The sequence below is a fragment of the Aethalodelphis obliquidens genome, unplaced genomic scaffold, assembly GCF_003676395.1.
Source record: "Aethalodelphis obliquidens isolate GAN/ISIS:26980383/991018 unplaced genomic scaffold, ASM367639v1 scaffold20, whole genome shotgun sequence".
Classification (NCBI taxonomy): Eukaryota; Metazoa; Chordata; class Mammalia; order Artiodactyla; family Delphinidae; genus Aethalodelphis; species Aethalodelphis obliquidens.
In genome coordinates this window covers 7,063,548-7,082,654 of record NW_020837964.1, presented here as the reverse complement: position 1 = coordinate 7,082,654, position 19,107 = coordinate 7,063,548, and the positions used below count along the sequence as shown (strand labels likewise).

At 45.5% G+C, this 19,107-nt stretch overlaps 1 protein-coding gene and 1 long non-coding RNA gene across 8 annotated transcripts in view; one reads left to right on the top strand and one right to left on the bottom strand.

The window, feature by feature from the left end:
* Positions 1-543: 543 nt before the first annotated feature.
* On the bottom strand, positions 544-1,712 carry LOC113627029 (uncharacterized). Its single transcript, XR_003435403.1, has 2 exons — positions 1,435-1,712; positions 544-1,028 (listed from the first exon to the last, which is right to left on the bottom strand). It is a non-coding gene; the product is annotated as an uncharacterized LOC113627029 (long non-coding RNA).
* A 325-nt stretch (positions 1,713-2,037) lies between these two features.
* Positions 2,038-19,107, top strand: part of GAN (gigaxonin) — an 80,574-nt gene continuing 63,504 nt past the window's right edge. For all 7 annotated transcript variants that reach the window (XR_003435402.1, XR_003435401.1, XR_003435400.1 and 4 more), the window contains exon 1: positions 2,038-2,233. Coding sequence is in view for 3 of the 7 variants with exons in the window: in XM_027119173.1 (XP_026974974.1) it covers positions 2,067-2,233 (167 nt within the window). In the remaining 4 variants the exon portion in view is untranslated. The remainder of the gene's footprint in view (positions 2,234-19,107) is intronic.

Genomic DNA, 19,107 nt, shown 5'->3' with positions numbered 1-19,107 from the left:
GAAGATAAGCTCCAGCTGCTTATCTTATTGACTTTGTATCATGACATTTTACAACATACACAAAAATATAGAGACGAGTACAACGAATCTCCATGTACCCATGACCCGGCTTTAAAAGTAGTAACTCATAGCCACTTTTTTTTCTATTATTATTATTTTTTAACAGCTTTATTGGAGTATAATTGCTTTACAATGGTGTGTTAGTTTCTGCTTTATAACAAAGTGAATCAGTTATACATATACATATGTTCCCATATCTCTTCCCTCTTGTATCTCCCTCCCTCCCACCCTCCCTATCCCACCCCTCTAGGTGGTCACAAAGCACCGAGCTGATCTCCCTGTGCTATGCAGCTGCTTCCCACTAGCCATCCATTTTACATTTGGTAGTGTATATATGTCCATGCCACTCTCTCACTTTGTCATAGCCACTTTTGATTCATTTATACCTCCACCCACTTCACTCCATCCCTTTGTTTTGTTTGGAAGCCAATCCTAGACGTTTTAATCATTTCATCCATAATACTGAGCTGGAAATGTCTGGACTTTCCGCTAGTAACATCCTTCTCCCAATCTATTCTTTTGCCAGTGACTACTCCACCAGAGTTATATACCCTGATTCCCACCAGTAACCCCAAATCCTTGACTGGTTCAGGGTAAAGATCCAAGACTTTATTGGAGCCTCTGAGTTGACAGAAGGAAAAGCCTGAGCTGATCCAGTGAAAACCCCATCCTGCCTTATCTGGAATACTGAACATATTCTTCTGGTCCTTGGCCTTTGTAAAACTGCTAATTTCTTATAAGCTTGTTGAGCCCCTAATGTGTGGACAAAACGGGAGCTACATTCCACATTCCCATGTGCCCTTAGCAACCTTCCCAGAAACCTCAGACAGTATGGGGCTTGCTCTGCAGGCCAAGCTGCCCCAGATTTGCTTCCTGTCATCACCTTGATCTTCACTGGGTGGGGAGCCTGGTCACATCTGAACATCTGGCCTCTCTACCTTCCACCCCTTCAGCGTTTCTCTCTCTCTCTGAAATGTACCAACATCATGCAATTAGTTACTCAACCCAGAACATTATCCTGGACTCCCTCTCCCTTCTAATTCTGCCTATTCGTTTACAGCCATCCACTACTGTCCACCTCCATCATCACCCTTCCATCCAGGCCACCATTCTCTTCCCTCAAGTACGGCAATATTTAAGCACTTTTCTGCCTTTGGCAAACCCCCCCCCACACACACACCAATTCTCCACGCAGTGGCTGAGTGATCGTGAAACGACCTGCTAAAAACCCTCTCATGGTTCCTAACACCTATGGGATCAAGACCAACTTCCTTATCACTGCTAAGGAGGCCCTGCTTCTGCTCCATCTCCTCCCTGGCCGGCAACCCAAACGCTCTTTTCAGGGCCTGGTTTCTCGGGTCTCTGTGCTCTTACCTGGGAAGCGCCTTTTCTCTCGTAAATAGTGAACGCTACAACTACCGCGCCCTCGCTTACATGCGTTATCTCACATGAATCCGCAACAACACTAAGATATCATCTTCATTTTGCAGACGGACAAATTAAGGATGGGCACCTTACCCATGGTAACACAGCTAGTAAGTGGAAGAGCCGAGACTCGGATTCAGACTCACGGCGCCAGAGGCCACAGGCTTAACCACCGAGTGCCAGCCTGCCCGCATACCCCTCCATCGCTGCAGCGATCGCTCTCAGCGGCGGACCGCGCCCGGCAGCGACCGTTCGGCGACCAGCAGCTCAGTAGGAGGAACGAGGCTTCGGATTGGCAGCCTCCGGCGACGCCGGGGGAGAGGGAGGGCACAAAGGCGCAGGGGCGTCGCGCAGAAATGACGCAACACCGCGGCTCCTTAAAGGCGCCGGACTCTCGAGCGGCGCACGGCGCAGGCGCGTTCCGGAGGCTCCCGATTTTGCTCGCATCGCTGGGAGCCGGCCCGGGCAGACGGGCGCGAGCGGGCTGTGCAGACGGGGCGTGCGCTGGACGCGGGCGGCTCGAGGGGTCCGTTTGGGCGGCGTCCGGAGCCCGACCGGCGGGCTGAGGAGCGGGCGCCGCGATGGCCGAGGGCAGCGCAGTGTCAGACCCTCAGCACGCCACGCGCCTACTGCGAGCGCTCAGCTCTTTCCGCGAGGAGTCCCGCTTCTGCGACGCGCACCTGGTCCTCGACGGGGAGGAGATACCGGTACAGAAGAACATCCTGGCGGCTGCCAGCCCGTACATCAGGTGAAGAGGGGGCCGGGCGGGGCCGCGCTGCCCGGAGCCCGGGGGCGGGGCGAGGCGGGCGTGTCCCCGGAGCCCCTGGTCCCCACCCCCCAGCTGCCGGGGTCCCTCTGGTCACCGCTTAGCGCGGTGTCCCTCCCGGCAGACACCCCGGCCGGGCCCCACTCGTTGCCTCCCCGCAGGACAGCTCCTATGGCTTCGGCCGGGCCGGGCCCGTGCCCCCCACAGGACCCCACTCCCCCTGGAGTTGACCCCGGACCTCAGTCCCCCCGCCCTCCCTCCGCGAGTTCCCACCGCCCGGCGCTGGCCGGGGCCTCAGAACCCCGGAGGCCCCCAGACGCCGTCCTGGGCCGGACCCGGCCCCGCGACCGCGAGCAGGGCTTGGGCGGCGCCCGGGAAGAGCTGCCTCCTCGCCCCGGCCCAGCCCGCGGATCCCTGGTGAAGTTTGCCGGCCGTTCGCCTCCAAATCGACACATAGTGGGCCGGGCCCAGCGCCGCGAAAGCGGCCAGGGAGCGTCCCTCCCGCGGAGAAGCCAAACAAATACCTCCTCTCCGGGTGTTGGCAGAGGGAAAACCCTGTCGGATCTTTTTCTTAGGATGGACGATCCGACACCCCCTCCCCCCCAGCCCCAAGTTCTTCGCAAAAGTGACTTTCCACCCTTTGTGGGAACTCCTTTTAAAGAGAAGGGTAGCGCGTTATAGACGTTAAAGTAAGCTGTAGCACATTTTAAAAGACTTACTGTAATTCTCAGGATGCTGTTACAGCCCGAGGACCATGAGATTTTAGCGACTTACAGAAAGCATTTAAAACAAAGCTTAACCTGGTTTGCCAGCTCAGCTAACGAGGTGAATTAAAGGTTGATAGGACAGTGCTCATACAAGTGTGTCACATCTTGAGAGGGCTGTTATGTTACAGCAACTTTCTTGCAAACTGGGTTACTCTTTCAATAAAAAAAAAAAAATGCTAGAAGCTGGAGAAACTGCCTAGTAAGCTGGTTAAATATAGACTAATAGTAGAGAATGTCACTAGAATTGACAGGTCAGAAAAGGCAAAATGATGTGCGCTGCATTCTTAGTGCATTGTCCTAGCAGAACTCGGCACACAAACTGCATTTTAACCTTTGCATTGGCAGACATTTGTGCTAAGTCAGAAGCAGCTCAAGCGCTCTGGTAACTTCTGGCTCCTCCTGGCTCTCCTAAATCCACTTGCACTCTTTCTTTGTGGATTTAAAGGTGCGGTTGGGGTGAGTTGTCATTAGTGTGGATTTAGATTGCCAACATGACAGATATCTCATAGCTGGCAGTTCAAAGCTTTGAGCAGTCAATATAAAATTGGCATCAGCAAGCCAGCGTCTTCCCTGTATCCAAAGTATTCCCTGTTTGGGGAAATGGTTAGGAAAACTACTTTAGATGTATTAGTGTAGTTTTGTAAGTGACATCCAGCTGGCTTAAAAGAAAATTGCAAATCACCAAATACATGCTCTCTATTCCCTTTCCGTGGTTCATTTTTCTCCATAGCACTTGCCACTATAATATACCCTATATTTTATTCATTTACTCTGTGGATCTTCCCCACCCACAGTGTAAGCTCCAAGAGGCCAGGGACTTTCCTTTCGTTCATTACCGTATCCCTGGCACACAGAAAGACCAGTGCCTAGTGGTTAGCAGATGGGTTGAAGCAGGGACTGCCTTCCTTTATGCCACAGAAGACTGGACATGAGAGGACCGGCCCTGGTGCGTTTCCATTTCAGATGCTCAGTTGTCCCTGATTGAGAAGAGCCCTGCACCTGCTTTCTGCTCCCAGCTTTCACTCTTCTACGAGTTGTCCATAGATGACTTCATCTTGGCTTCAGCTCACTAGTCTGATAAATGAGGAATAAAATGCGTCTTCATCTCATTTAATCTTTGACCCACACTGTGAAGAAGTAGGTAATAGTGCTTTGAGCCGCTCACAGGTCTGCACACAGGTTTCCAAAGGTAGTGGTATCACTGCTATATCTGCTGAATTAGGAAAGGTGGGGCATCCGCTTGTGATGTGGTGGCACGTATGAGAATATTTAGTAATGTGAAATGTTATTTAGACCAGCAGTATTTTTTTTCTCTATTTTTAGTTTTTTTTTTAAGATGTATTTATTTATTTATTTATTTATTTTATTCTTGGCTGCGTGGGTCTTAATTGCGGCACGCGGGATCTTTGTTGGGGTACACGGGATCTTTCATTTCGGCACGCGGGATCTTTCGTTGCGGTGTGGGCTCTTCGTTGCGGTGCACGGGCTTCTCTCTAGTTGTGGCCTGCGGGTTTTTCTCTCCCTAGTGGCGTGCAGCCTCCAGGGCATGTGGGCTCTCTAGTTGAGACGCGCGAGCTCAGTAGTTGTGGCGTGCGGGCTTGGCTGGCGCGCGGGCTTGGTTGCCCTGTGGCATGTGGGATCTTAGTTCCCCCGACCAGGGCTCGAACCCGTGTCCCCTGCATTGTAAGGCGGATTCTTTACCTCTGGACCACCAGGGAAGTCCCGCTAGCAGTAATTTAGATGTGAAATATTACTAATCGTAGTAGCAGAGCCAAAAGGGACTTCAGACCCCTCTAATCCAATTCTGTTACTTTCCAGATGAAGAAGTGGTGCTCGGTGGGCATTAGTGATCTGTATTACAGTGAGGTTATTAGCACTTAATGGTTGAACTAGGATTAGACTGCAGGTTAATGACACCTAGTCTCCTACTCGTTTACCATACCAAACTACAGCATTACTCACATGTAACTATTCTTTCCAAGTCAGTAAGCGGTAGAGTTTACACAATATGTTATGATTTACGTGCTTATTAAGTACTTTCACATGCTGTCTCACTTTGATTTTCATTTTCAACCATCTTGTACAGTAGGCAGGGCAGATATTTTTGACATTTTACAGATAAATATGAATTAGTCAATATGTGTTTTTTCAGTGACTAATTGCTGTAACTTTATTTGACTGTTGAAGTGGTATATTTGTTCTTGGGTTTCTTTTAAAATTATCAATCTCAAGGCTACTTCAAAGTAATGTGACTAATTTGTGTTACTGCTTAGAAACAAACTTTAATTTTTGACACCAATGATGTTGGGCTTTTATAACATCTTTGTTTTGTTTGAATGGAACTTAAAGAATTCTGTTGAAACAAAATGAGTCTGTATGTTCTAGAACTTGATGTTTCTCATTTTCCCTTGGGAAGCTGAAGCATTTAGGTCTGTGATATCATTAATATAGGGATTGGGAGTTCAAAAGTTTGGTAGTCTCTGAAGTTTTATAAAAATCTGAGTTTTGTTTAATGTCTTCAGTTAGCCTGGTTTTAGTAACTGTCGTAGGGGTCTGAAGTTGTGCAGTTTAGAAACAATGTTATATATTGCTTCTGTATCATCAACCAAGGGAACCAATCCAACACTGTTGCACTAGGAATTAAAACAACTCATTTGGCATACTTTCTACTAAATATAGAAGTCTTTTAGCCTTACTGGTTTACTCTTTTCCTGTGCTTTATCTTTGGTTTAACATTTGTTTTTCCTCCGGGTCATCTTAGCAATCGTACTGCCTTAGAAACACTTTCAGTATAAAAGGAAAAAGCCAGAAAAAACCCAAGTTCGGCCACAAAACCCCAGTGATAACCTGAAAGAAGATTATGTAGGGTATGTGTCATGCAGCCTAAGATTCAAATGCTGTAGGGAAGACAGGCAGGAGCTTCCATAGTTCATCACTCACCCCAGTAAGTGGGAAGCTACTTTCCCAGCATGCCCTCTGCCCAGCATTTTCTCATGATCCTGAATGACATTTTTCCTTTGGTTTGTTGGGAAAACAAAATCTAAATGTAGCTGACGACCTTTAAGAATGATGACATTGAATTCATAGCTTGTAACAACGACCCACAGCAACCCTTTCCTTTCTCAGCAACCCTGAGACCTCCTGGGAAAGGTTCCCTGAGGCTTATAGGAAATTTCCTTTTCTCTTGAATATTGCAAAGTTTGCTTTGCTTCATGTCTGAGGCTCTTCTCATTCTGGCACAATTCCCTTGATCTGATGTGGAGTTCAGACTCCTCTCTTTCGTGAGCTGTGGTTCTTCGGGGGTAATGTATGTGAAAGGATTTGGCAATGAATTGCCATGTGATTCTGCAGTGGCATTATAGTGGCTCTGTACAGGTTCCAGTCCCGCATAGTAAAGGAAAGAAAGATTCCCAGGATTTTGGGATCCTTTGATGAGTTAGCCAACAATAAGAATGGCAGTTTTTGCCCTTGTTTTTTGAGAGAAAGCTGGTCTAGTGGGGGTGGAGTGGAGGCATTGGGCCTAGAATCCAGCCTGGATCATCTTGGACAACTTTTCTGGGCCTTAGTCTGCTCATCTGTGAAGTGAGGTTGATTGGGCTCCGTGCTGTTTTCGGTCCGCTTGGCGTGTCTGTGTTGTGGGGAGGGGGTCTGTCTCTGTTCTTACGGCTTTACTGTATCATGTAAAGTTTTGTTGCCCATTGATGTTAAAGCCTTTCCTTTGCCCTGTCACACAGGACGTGGTTGGGTATTCTGCTGTATAAATCTAGCCCCGTAGAGTTGTTTTGTAACAAGCATTTATTTTATGCTGTTAATCTGGATGCTTTCCAAGGCCTAGTTATTGATGAGCCTGTTTTGCCATTTAAATCTAAAATTTGACTCATAGATGATGCTGATGAAACTTCTTAAGGAGATGGTTGTGATCTCTGTAGGAGTCCAAGTTTCATGGTGATGCAGAAATTGTTATCATCCTTTCTTTAGGTACTTGAAATCTGCCCTGTATTTTATGAGCAGTAAAGTCCACTAGTGTTGTCTGCTATGTGCAGAGCAAGCTGTCAGCCCCCAAGTCCCTTTTCTTTCACTTGTGCTCTGAGTTCATAGTCACCTGTGTATGTAGCAGCTCATGAATGATTGTCATAAGGGTTTTGTATAGCGATTGTAACCTGTTAAGTTTCTTAGTTCTCAAGGGTTCAGCTAGAAGCTCCCGGTTCTGAGACTGTTGCTGAATCCTGAGCAGTCTTTAAATCAAATCAGCTGTACCTACCGCTTGCTGTCCTCTGATGGTGATGGGAAATACATTGGGCCTGAATATCTTTTGATGGATCTAGGCTTGTTTGTTTTTATCCACCTACTATAAGGCATCCCTTACAACTGCTTAAAAAGATGAAATCTGTCCTGAAGGGCTTACAGTCCCATGGTTCAAAATGATCGACTCCATCCTTCTCCTCCTCTTCCTGCCCCCCCCCTCCCCTTCCCCTTCCCCCTTTCCCTCCCCCCCCCCTCCTCCCCTTCCCTTTCCCCCTTTCCCTCCCCTCCCCCTGCTTCCCTTCCCTTTCCCCCTCCCCCTCCTCCTCTTTAGTACTTGCAGTCATATTTGATTAAACCCTTTTCTTAACGTGAGTTTTCCAAAACCAATATTAAAGTATGTTGTCTTTTAGAAGATCGAAGAAGTATTTTCTCTGGGCTTCTTAAGGAAACTAAGAGCTTGTGAATTGGAGCTCTAAGTTTAACATAGATTACTTATTTCAGGTGAAATATATGTGTTTATTTGTACAAGGCTGCGGTTGCCACTCTTAGTAGCAGTGAATGCTCTAATTCTGGACGGGTTCTCGGAAGGTTTCAAACGATGAAACAAATCAATAAAATTCTTGTTAGACTAGTGAATCTAACATAAAGTGAAGTGTTGAATGTTTAGATTTATTGTAGAACTTTCCTGAGGGTTGTCATTTTGAGTGATAGTAATGTGATAGAAGTAAATCCTAGCTCCACTGAGCACCAGCTGGTAAGTTCTCCCCTTTTACCTGTGCCCTCTGACTTTTACCTCTTCTTGCAGTGTGTATTTTCCTCTGCAAGTCCTCTTCAGTGTTCTTAAAGTAATTTTCATTATATAATTTAGAGAGTCAAGCAAAGTGCTTTTCCACATAGAAAGGTTGGTTCCTTGGATTTAGATTTGGGTAATAGAGACTGAGCATCCAGATTACAAAACCGCCTTATCCGTTGTTTACACTGTTCGTCGGTCTGTCTCATGATATCAAAGTGAGGCTTAAAATCTATAATCCATAAAGAAAACATAATTATGACAAATAAGGAGTTGTTTGGATTCATCCTTCAGAAGGATACAAATCTATCATTTTGTGCACTAGAGCTATAATATAAATGCATAATTTTAAAGTTGGAATCCTAGGTTAAGGGTGGAGGTGCGGGGGTGTGGGTGTGACAGTTGGCAGGTTAGGGCTGCAGCCTTGAATTTGAGTGCTTCCCATGGGTCCTCTGCCTCCTAAGACCCGATGAGTCCAAAGAAGGAAGGAGATCAAAGATGGCAGCTGTAGCTCTATGGAGGATAAAGGTCGTGTGTCCATCTAAACGTCCTCTGTCACTCAGGTGGAGTTCTTGACCCCCATGCTCAGAAGAGCAGAGACTGAAGTCGTTTTCCTAAGTGTTGCCAAAGAATATCTTCACCACACAATGATCTAATGTCTCGTGTTTGCTGCTTCCATTTCTCTGTGGGAGTAAATTATAATTTTTTTTCTTCTTTTCAGAGAGTTTTAGAAAAATAGAATGCTTAGGGAAAAATGAGATCTTGGTGAAGTATTTTGTTAGATAAAACAGTTAGCCTTCAGGCAGTAAAGCTTTGGGAGGCAGCACATATCAGGTGGAAGGGGGGAAGACTGGTTTTTAAAAACAGACTGTTATAATGGGATATAGACCAATACAGTGTCCTTCATTTTTCTGTTTAGAGTTAATGTGCTAATGGATACAGAACCTTAAATGTACATCTTTGTTCATAGGTATTTTGTGATTCTTTCAACTACTAAGTATTTTGGTATCTTTTTAGGAGCATTTTTAAAGACCATTTGACACTTGTGATTTTTATGTTAACACGATAAGATGAGTAGAAATATTGTAAAACGTAGTTTGATAGTCATATTCGCATTCATCATTAACCAGTTGCCTATGCCTCTGAATAATTGTAAATTGTCTAGTACTGTTGAGTTCCAAATATTTTCAGACTTTTGTCACTGAAATTGTTTATATGGGTCTGTCCCTGAATTGGAGGAAACTGCATATTTAGGGTGCGAGGTTGGGATGAGTCTCTTCTGACACTTAGAGCACATTCACTGGGAGTGGCCGGCAGTGTGAGAAAGGTGGAATTGAGAAAAGCCATGGGAATCCTTAGAAAGAAAGGTCATTGATCACTGATTTCTATTCTTTCCTCGCTGGAGCCCACTTCTGCTTCAGGGATAGAATTGGAGGCCAGCAGAACCCAGGGTCTTCTTGAATATTCCATTTGGTTAGTCAAGGGAAGAGTTTCCCACCTCCGTCCAGCTTTTCCTCCTGTGCTAAAGCTGGCATGGGAAGTTCAGACTTACCTCGCAGATTAGAGACTTCTTTCAGGTGTTGTTGGTTGGTTGGTTTGTTTATTTTCCTGCCTGACTTCTTAACACTGCTGCTTGTATGAGCAGAGCTACCAACTTTGTTCCTTGCCCAAAAGGGAGAATCCCTGTTGCTGGCCGAGAGGGAGCAAAATTCTCATTTCTCTCACCTCCTGCAATGGAACAGGAGAAGAATAGGTGCTCTGTTCCCTTTCCTTACTGTCTGTTTTCCTATTGATAGGAAAGGGGACTATGAAAATGTGCACTCTTGTCGCTGCTGGTACATTCTTTAGAAATGTCAGCACCACCTTAACCCATGTGCTTGTGGGATTGTGCTCACCAATAATAAAGTACAGTTCAAGAATTAGCATTGTCATAATGTTGAAATGTGTCATGTATTAATTCATGACGGAGTTCCCTGTCAAGGGACCTTACATAACTAGTGTTGACTAATTAGGATTAATCATTCCTTCAACAAATACACAGGAGACACTGGGTATCAGCAACAGCTGGGTGCTGGGGGGAGACGGGCAGGAGTTTGTATTTCATGGTTTGCGGAGTGTTACACCTTCCCAGGCTCCATTGTCTTTCTTGGGTGCTGGCTGCCATTTGAGTGTATATTCAATGATCTCACACAAGCACTGTCAAAACTGAGACTGAGCACGTGGAGATCAAAATCACTCAACTTATTTTTTCCACCTGTGTGGCCAGTAAAGGAAAGAAACATAAAGCTAACAGTTTTTAAATTATCTTTGACGTTCACTTAATTTTTCACTACTGTACTGTGTAGTGTGGTAGTACCAGAATTTTAAGAATGGGAAAAGAAGGCTTCCCTGGTGGCGCAGTGGTTGAGAGTCCGTCTGCCGATGCAGGGGACACGGGTTTGTGCCCCAGTCCGGGAAGAACCCACATGCCGCAGAGCGGCTGGGCCTGTGAGCCATGGCCGCTGAGCCTGCACGTCCGGAGCCTGTGTCCCACAACGGGAGAGGCCACAACAGTGAGAGGCCCGTGAACCGCAAAAAAAAAAAAAAAAGAATGGGAAAAGAAGAGATTGACTTTATTTTTGGAGTAGTCACTTCTGAAAGTCTGCTCTAAAAAGTATAATTAAGATGTGGCACATACATACAACGGAATATTACTCAGCCTTAAAAAGAAACGAAATTGAGTTATTTGCGGTGAGGTGGACCTAGAGTCTGTCATACAGAGTGAAGTAAGTCAGAAAGAGAAAAACAAATACAGTATGCTAACACATATATATGGAATCTAAAAAAAATGGTTCTGATGAACCTAGTGGCAGGACAGGAATAGTTGCAGATGTAGAGAATGGACTTGAGGACTCGGGGAGGGGGAAGGGTAAGCTGGGACAAAGTGAGAGAGTGGCATGGACATATATACACTACCAAATGTAAAATAGAGAGCTAGTGGGAAGCAGCCGCATAGCACAGGGAGATCAGCTCAGTGCTTTGTGACCACCTAGATGGGTGGGAGGGAGGCTCAAGAGGGAGGGGATATGGGGATATATGTATATGTATAGCTGATTCACTTTGTTATACAGCAGAAACTAACACAACATTGTAAAGCAATTATACTCCAGTAAAGATGTCAAAATAAAATAAAGAGTATACTTAGGGCTTCCCTGGTGGTGCAGTGGTTGAGAGTCTGCCTGCCGATGCAGGGGACACGGGTTCGTGCCCCGGTCCAGGAAGATCCCACATGCCGCGGAGCGGCTGCGCCCGTGAGCCATGGCCGCTGAGCCGGCGCGTCCATGGCCGCTGAGCCGGCGCGTCCAGAGCCTGTGCTCCGCAACGGGAGAGGCCACAACAGTGAGAGGCCCGCGTACCGCAAAAAAAAAAAAAAAAAAGAGTATACTTAAATGACTCATCTGATCGTTCGCTACTATGTTAGTAACCGCAATTAATCACATGTACAGAAACAACTTTTTTAAATAGAATTATTTATTTACTTTTGGCTGCCTTGGGTCTTCGTTGCTGTGCGCGGGCTTTCTCTAGTTGCGGTGAGCGGAGGCTACTCTTCGTTGCAGTGTGAGGGCTTCTCATTGCGCTGGCTTCTCTTGTTGTGGAGCATGGGCTCTAGGCGCACAGGCTTTAGTAGTTGTGGCTCGCAGGCTCTAGAGTGCAGGCTCAGTAGTTGTGGCGCACGGGCTAAGTTGCTCCGCGACATGTGGTATCTTCCCGGACCAGGACTCGAACACACGTCCCCTGCATTGGCAGGCAGATTCCAGAAACAGCTGTTTTTAAGTAGCGAACATAGATCCTTGGCCAAGGTTTCCTAAATGCTCGTTCATTCATTAAACTTTTCTTGAGCGTTTACGTGTGGTGCTGCCGTGCTCTGGGCTTTCAAGGCTCCGGCATCCGCGGACTCCAGCTGGGGAGGCAGACAATGAAGAGGCCTCGTTACAGAGAGACGTGAGGGATGGACGTGGTTGCCGCCGTGGATGGGTGAGAGGAACACCGCTCTGAGGAAGTGCCGCTTCACCTGAGATCTGGAGGAGAGCTTCAGTGTGAGCAGAGCTGGGGGCGGAGGGGCAGGGCACCGGGAGCAGAAGTGCTGCACTCTGGAGACAGAATCAGACTGGCACAGCTAGGGGGGCGGAGAACAGCAGCGTGAGGAGATGATGAGCGGCAGGTAGTGTGGCAGGAAGCCAGACTAGAGGGGTAGCAGGGCCTCGTAGTCCCGAGTTCAGGTTGGCACGTGCACTACTTGCTCCCCAGCAAGATTAAACTTTCGCGGGAACGTCTCCCAGAGGGGCTGTGTGTGGGGAGCCAGCTGGGGAGGTGGCGGGTGTGGGAAAGGGACCTCAGAATTTTTTCTGACATGGGTTATTCCATGCAAGAGAGTTTAGGTTTTATTATAAGGCTTTAGGTTAGGCATTGATGGGAGTCATTTAGGAGGGCACTGCAATGGTTCTGACAGGAAATGAGGGTGCCCTGGGCTAGGGTGGGTCCGTGGACTTGGAGTGAAGTGGCTGTAGTAGGGAGATTAGCAATAGGACTTGTTGGTGAGAAAAGGGAAAGACCCAGGAGAGCCCAGGGTCACTTCCTCAGTATCCTCAGTGACCAGTGCTTATCATCACTTACTGTGGGTATAAGGACAGCTGTAAAAGACTCTGGAGTACAGGATCTGTCCTCAGAGTTTACAGCTTAGTTGTGAAGGCACAAAGTGCAGAACCAAGGCTCTTTTAATTGCATAGACACTTCTAGCCATAGGAGTTCCGAGGAGGAAGGACCCCTTGCGTGATCCCGTAAGGTTTTGTAAACAGAATTGAACACGGCCTCGGGGAGGAGTTGGAGGTGGGTGGGTGGGCGGGTAGGGGAAGAGGGGGGCAAGGAGAAGGGTTCAGGTGAACAAAGGTTTGAGTGCGGGGGCTTGTATGCGCCCAGGGTAGTAAGTATACTTCCCCGGGCTGGACTGGAGCCTTGGCTAGGCAAGTGCTGGTGGACGGGCAGGTCAGGACGGCATTCCCGAGTGCCAGGCTAGTTCGCTTAGATTTTTCTTTCTTTTTTTTTTAACGTCTTTACTGGAGTATAATTGCTTTACAGTGGTGTGCTAGTTTCTGCTTTATAACAAAGTGAATCAGTTATACATATACATATATCCCCATATCTCTTAGATTTTTATTCAGTCTTTCACCAGTAGTACTAGTGATGGAAACAGAGCTCTGCTTTAAGAAGGTGACTTGGAGGTTGTTTGTTCACAGAACCGAGACGGGGACCAGAGTTGCTTACGGATTCAGGTCAGCACCCCGTGGCGCTGTCCCGCACCGTGTCAGTAGTAATGACCGAGGTCGGGATTAGAGGAAGTAGCAATCGACTGCTAATGGATGTGGGAATTAGGCTGAGGGAGAGGGAAGAGCTAAGAGGTTTTGAGGCCAGCTGCTTAAGAAAAGTGGGGAAGGTAACATCTGTCTTCGATGTGTCCTATTCAAGGTAGCATCGCCCTATAAACCCCTTAATTACATTCTGTGGAGTGTGGCACTTACCTGCGAATGTGTGTGTTTCTCACCTCTGCCTCTCTTGACTTCCTGCTTTTTACTGGCAGAGGAATTCCTGTTCATCCTTCAGGACCCGGCATCCCTTCCTTTGTAACATTTTCCCAATTCTGCCAAATAATCCCTCTGTCCTACAGGCTTCTCTGTAGTGTGTGGCGTGTACCTTCAGTGTACCACGTGTCAGTGCCCCGCTGACTTTTATTCAGTGGGGAGAAATAGAACAGACAGATGGACTGGGTGCTTTCAAAGCTTCCTTTATCTCTAGGGTCAGAGGCACTAAATCCATTAGTGGAAAGTCTGTAGGTAAGAGACTTGAGTTGACTGCAGTCTAAGTACTGATGAAGAAGTAGAAGATCAGAGTTTAGGATGCTGTATACACTGCTTCCAAATAAGATGAAACTTTTGGCTGTGGCGTTTTACCGTATAGCTGAATATGTACTGGGGACTGGGGGAGAGGGGCAGAAGAAACCATCTTAGAACAGATTTTAACCAGAAGAGAGTCTTTAATTTTGTCCTGTTTCACATGGCGCAGTCAAGCTCAACAAAGTCCATTTCTGGTGCCAAGAGACCTGGGAGAAGGGTCCAAATTCTTTATTCAAAAGTAGTAGCTCCAGTGAGAGAGCTTTTGTCACAACATGACTGAAGAATTAATAGAGAAGCATTCATTCCCTTGACAACATTTTGGAAGGCATTTTCAGCTTCAGGTTGTTTAGAGAAGTTTATAACAGTAGATTATAAATGAAGAAGGCGCCAGAAGCAGAAAGATCATTGTGAGATGCTGAAGTGCAACTCATCCTGAGCTGCCTCTCATTTATTAAAGAAAACTGAAAGGGGGTGTGTTTCAGGCTGTAGTTGATTTTTGGTTTTGTTTTCCTAGTCCCACTATCCTTTTTTAAAAAGAAAAAAAGAGCTTCTTAACTGTCACTTAACACTTTGGTTTGAACTCCTTTGAAAGGATGAATACAGGGCTTCCCTGGTGGCGCAGTGGTTGAGGGTCCGCCTGCCGATGCAGGGGACGCGGGTTCGTGCCCCGGTCCGGGAGGATCCCGCATGCCGCGGAGCGGCTGGGCCCGTGAGCCATGGCCGCTGAGCCTGCGCATCCGGAGCCTGTGCTCCGCAACGGGAGAGGCCACAACAGTGTGAGGCCTGCGTACTGCCAAAAAAAAAAAAAAAAGAAAAAGAAAGGATGAATACAATACAATGAAGACAAGAATAAATTCATATAAATTCTTACTTCTCCTTTGAATTTATTCAGGAGTTCCACTTTGCCTTTGAAAAGACATAAACCTTCCTTCTGACTCTTTACATTGGGAAGAGGGAATAAAAGTGAGTAGAAATATGGACCTCCTTCTGCAGTATGAAATTTCTGTAGTGTTCAGTGCCATGGGTGTACTGCAGCAAAGAAGACCCAGGCCCACCAGTTTTTAATTAGAGAAGACTTGTAAGAATGCCCCCCAGATCAAAGGGGCTTACTCTTGAGATGGTTATATATTTCCATGGACTCTTTTTTTAATATATATATATAAATTTACTTACTTATTTATTTTTGGCTGTGTTGGGTCTTCATTGCTGCACATGGGCTTTCTCTAGTTGTGGCGAGCAGGGGCTACTCTTCGTTGCGGTGCGTGGGCTTCTCATTGCGGTGCTTCTTGTTGCGGAGCACGGTTTCTAGGTGCGCAGGCTTCCGTAGTTGTAGCACGCGAGCTCAGTAGTTGTGGCTCATGGGCTCTAGAGCGCAGGCTCAGTAGTTGTGACGCACAGGCTTAGTTGCTCCGCGGCATGTGGGATCTTCCCAGGCCAGGGCTCAAACCCGTGTCCCCTGCATTGGCAGGCAGATTCTTAACCACTGCGCCACCAGGGAAGCCCTCCATGGGCTCTTAAGGTTAGAGGAGGAGCCTCTTTTAAACAGCATCTGAAAAATCATACCTGAGGAGAACATCTGGAACTATTTGACAGGTTGAGGCATGAATGTCTTTCTTTTATTTCCAAAAAGTCAGGGTGTGACCAGAACAAGGAATCAGGCTTGTTTCATCCTAGAAGAATTTTTGGCTTCGCAAGTTGCTGCCTCATGATTCTGTCTTTGAACTCACCCTAAAATTTTAATATGCATTTTCAAACCTTGTCTTTTAAAGGGTAAATTTTATTGACTGCTTTACTTTCAGATGTACAAGAACTGGATTTAAATTTTAAGAATTTTTTATATAAAAAGTTTTATGGAAAACCCCATGAGGGTTCAATTATTTATGTCACCCTAAGTTCTGGTTCTGACCAGGGTACGTAATATATTGTTACAGTTGTATTCTATATGTACATATTATTTCTGGTTCATCTTTTCATTTGAAATCGAGTTGTGTCCCTCTTATATCTCAGTGTAATGCCCATAATCACTTTTAATAGCTATTTGTTATGACGTCGTATTGCTGCGCCATGTAATTTGCTTCATCATTCCTCTTTGACATTTTAATTTGCAGTTATTTTTTTCTTCTGAATAGTCACTATAAACAAATTAGGGGGAAAAAAAAGACTCTTGGTTGTTTTTTCTTTGTATTTTTTGTGGGTAAACCCACTGTGGGGACTATGTCCCAGGCATATCTGTTTCTGAAGATAGAAACAAATTTGTTCTTATTATATGAAACCAGATTACTATCCAGGAAGACTGGATTATCATATCAAGACCCTGGCAGTGTGTATCTGATTATTTTTTTCCCCTCAGGTTTATTACCATTGCCTGGTCCCTTTTGCAAGTGGTTTCTCAAAGTTATTACTATTTTGCATATTATTACTATTTCGTTAGGCTGGATTTCTAAATGTTGTATGTTTGCCATGGTAAAAATATTTAGAGCAGGGTTTGGCAAACTTTTTCTCTAAAGGGTCAGAAATATTTTAGGCTTTCCAGTCCACGTGTGGTCTCTGTCACATACTCTTCTTTGTTTGTTCTTATTTTTAACAACAACCTTTTAAAACATAAAAACCATTTTTAGCTCAAGGGCCATACAAAAACAGGCTGTGGGTTGTAGTGTGTCAACCGTGATCTAGAGTATTTGAGTTTTTAAAATTTGGACATAAAACCTCTAACGCTGGTGATCATCTTCAATGCAGTTTAAATGTCAGGTCATGATTTGCATGCCAGTCTTCCAGAGAGCAGAGGCTGGCAGTCAAGGCTGATTCTCCCTGGCTCCCTCACCTGCTCTCCCCTCCGCCCCCCGTGTTCATCTCGTTCTTCTTGGATGGTCTGTTGTGTATCCTCTTCCTTCTCCTTAAAAAAAAAGGTTTTTTTTTCCTTCCTTTCTGGCTCCTTTTCCCGAGCATGAAAGTATGGTTAAGTCCTTTCCAGCAACCGGCACTTAGGAGATGTGCAAATGTTGAATGAATACGTCCGTTAAAAGCAAACATACTCTGCATCCTCTTCTAACAAGTGCACGATTTCCTTGACTTTGCTCCAGTGATTCTTGAAGGAAGAGTCTGTGTATCTCGTCCTTGGTCTCACCTCCTGCTTCACTCTGCCCATAGGCTCGTGACTTCTCACTCCATTAAAACTGTTCTTTCGAAAATTGCTAAATATAATGGCCAAATCAAGTGAAAACTTTTTTTTTATTGAAGTAGAGTTGATTTACAATTTTGTGTTAATTTCTGCCATACAGCAAAGTGATTCAGTTATACATATATATATATACACGTTCTTTTTTTAAATATTCTTTTCCGTTATGGTTTATCATAGGATATTAAGTATAGTCCCTGTGCTGTACAGTAGGACCTTGTTGTTATTCATTCTATATATAAAAGCTAACATCTGCTAACCCCAAATTCCCAATCCATCTCTCCCCCAGTCCCCTCCCCCTTGGCAACCACAAGTCTGTTCTCTATGTCTGTGAGTCTGTTTCTGTTTCATAGAGAAGTTCATTTGTGTCATATTTTAGATTCCACATATAAGTCATATCATATAGTATTTGTCTTTCTCTTTCTGACTTACTCAAGTTCAAACTTTTAAGTGCTTCTCGCACTTGACCTGCCTGCTGTGTTTATCACTCTAGGGCATTTTCTTGATGCTCAGGCTCTCCAGGCCTCTGTGACACCTTTGTCCCATTTCCCCCACAGTCTCCTTTTCTGGTTCTTTCCTCGTCTGTCCCTAAACGTGATGTGGCACAAGGTTCTGTCTTCTCTCTGTACTCTCCCCACAACAATCTCATCAAATCAGCACCAAAGGTGCTGCTGCCCCCTCTCTTCTGAGCCCCATGCCTGGACATCCGACGGCCAGCTACACGGCCACCCCACACCCAGTCAGGTCCAGCTCCCTCTGCCCCCAGGCAGGTTCTCCTTCATTACCAGACTCTCCAGGAGAAACGGGGGAGTCCTCAGGGCGCCACCCCCTCCATTACCCTCCTGGAAGCTGTCTCTTCGTTACCATCGCCAGCACTTGTGCTCTAGCTTCCATAATTCCTGAGTTGTGGCAGGATCTCTGCTGGTTCATCAGTCTCCCAGAGCTGCCACCAGAGTGATGTTTCTAGAATGTAATTAGATAATGTTCAAAACTCCAGTGTCTTTGGGAATGTGGCTGATTCAGGCGCTGGGGCAGGAAGAATATACTATGTGCCTGGAGCATTTGTGCCAGAAAGTAAGGTAAAGAGGTGCTCAAAAGAAGATAGAGGCTTTTAGAAAGAGCACAAACTTGGCCTGAAAGAAGTCACGACGGCCAAAGCTGGAATGATTTGAGCAAGAAAATGAATACCAACAACATTGGATTATAATCCGTAGAATAAAGAAATACCGTGTGTCTATGGATGAATAAATGGTTGGATGGATAAATAAATTAATGGTGGAGAAGAAACAGTTCTTTCTTACAGAAGAATTTTAATTAATAAATGTAGAAGAAGGAATAAGAGAATAGGAAATCATCCATTGAACACCACAGTAATAATGGAGACTAAAATTAGTGGACAAGAGTTTGAAGAGAAAAAGGATATTTGCATATTCTCACATTACCTCTTCTGATATATTTATTAATTACAAAGGGAAAAATAGTATCTTAGAGTGGAGAAACCTAACAGCACCTAACCAAGTGGCCAAGGTTAAGGTCAGCACATTGACACATGGTTAATAACATGCCCAAGGTTAATAGCATATTGACATCATGTTTTCCCTGATGTGATGGGCACAGCATCACTTTGGTAGTATCCCTGCCAGAAATGCTCAGCCTCAGTCTAATCATAAGAAATTAAACCCAAGTTCAGGGACATTGTACAGAATAATTGACCAGTGCTCACCAAAGTGTCAGGTCTTTAAAGATGAAGAAAGACTGAGGAACTGTCACAGGTTAGGGACACAACAACTAAATGCAGTTTGGAACCCTGGAGCGAGGCTGCACCCGCCATTCTGGGGAATGGAGAAAGGACATTAGGGGGAAAACTGGTTAAATTTGAATAAAGTCTATAGTTTATTGAATAGTACTGACCAGTCTTTATTTCTTAGTTTTGATCATTGTACTAAGATTAT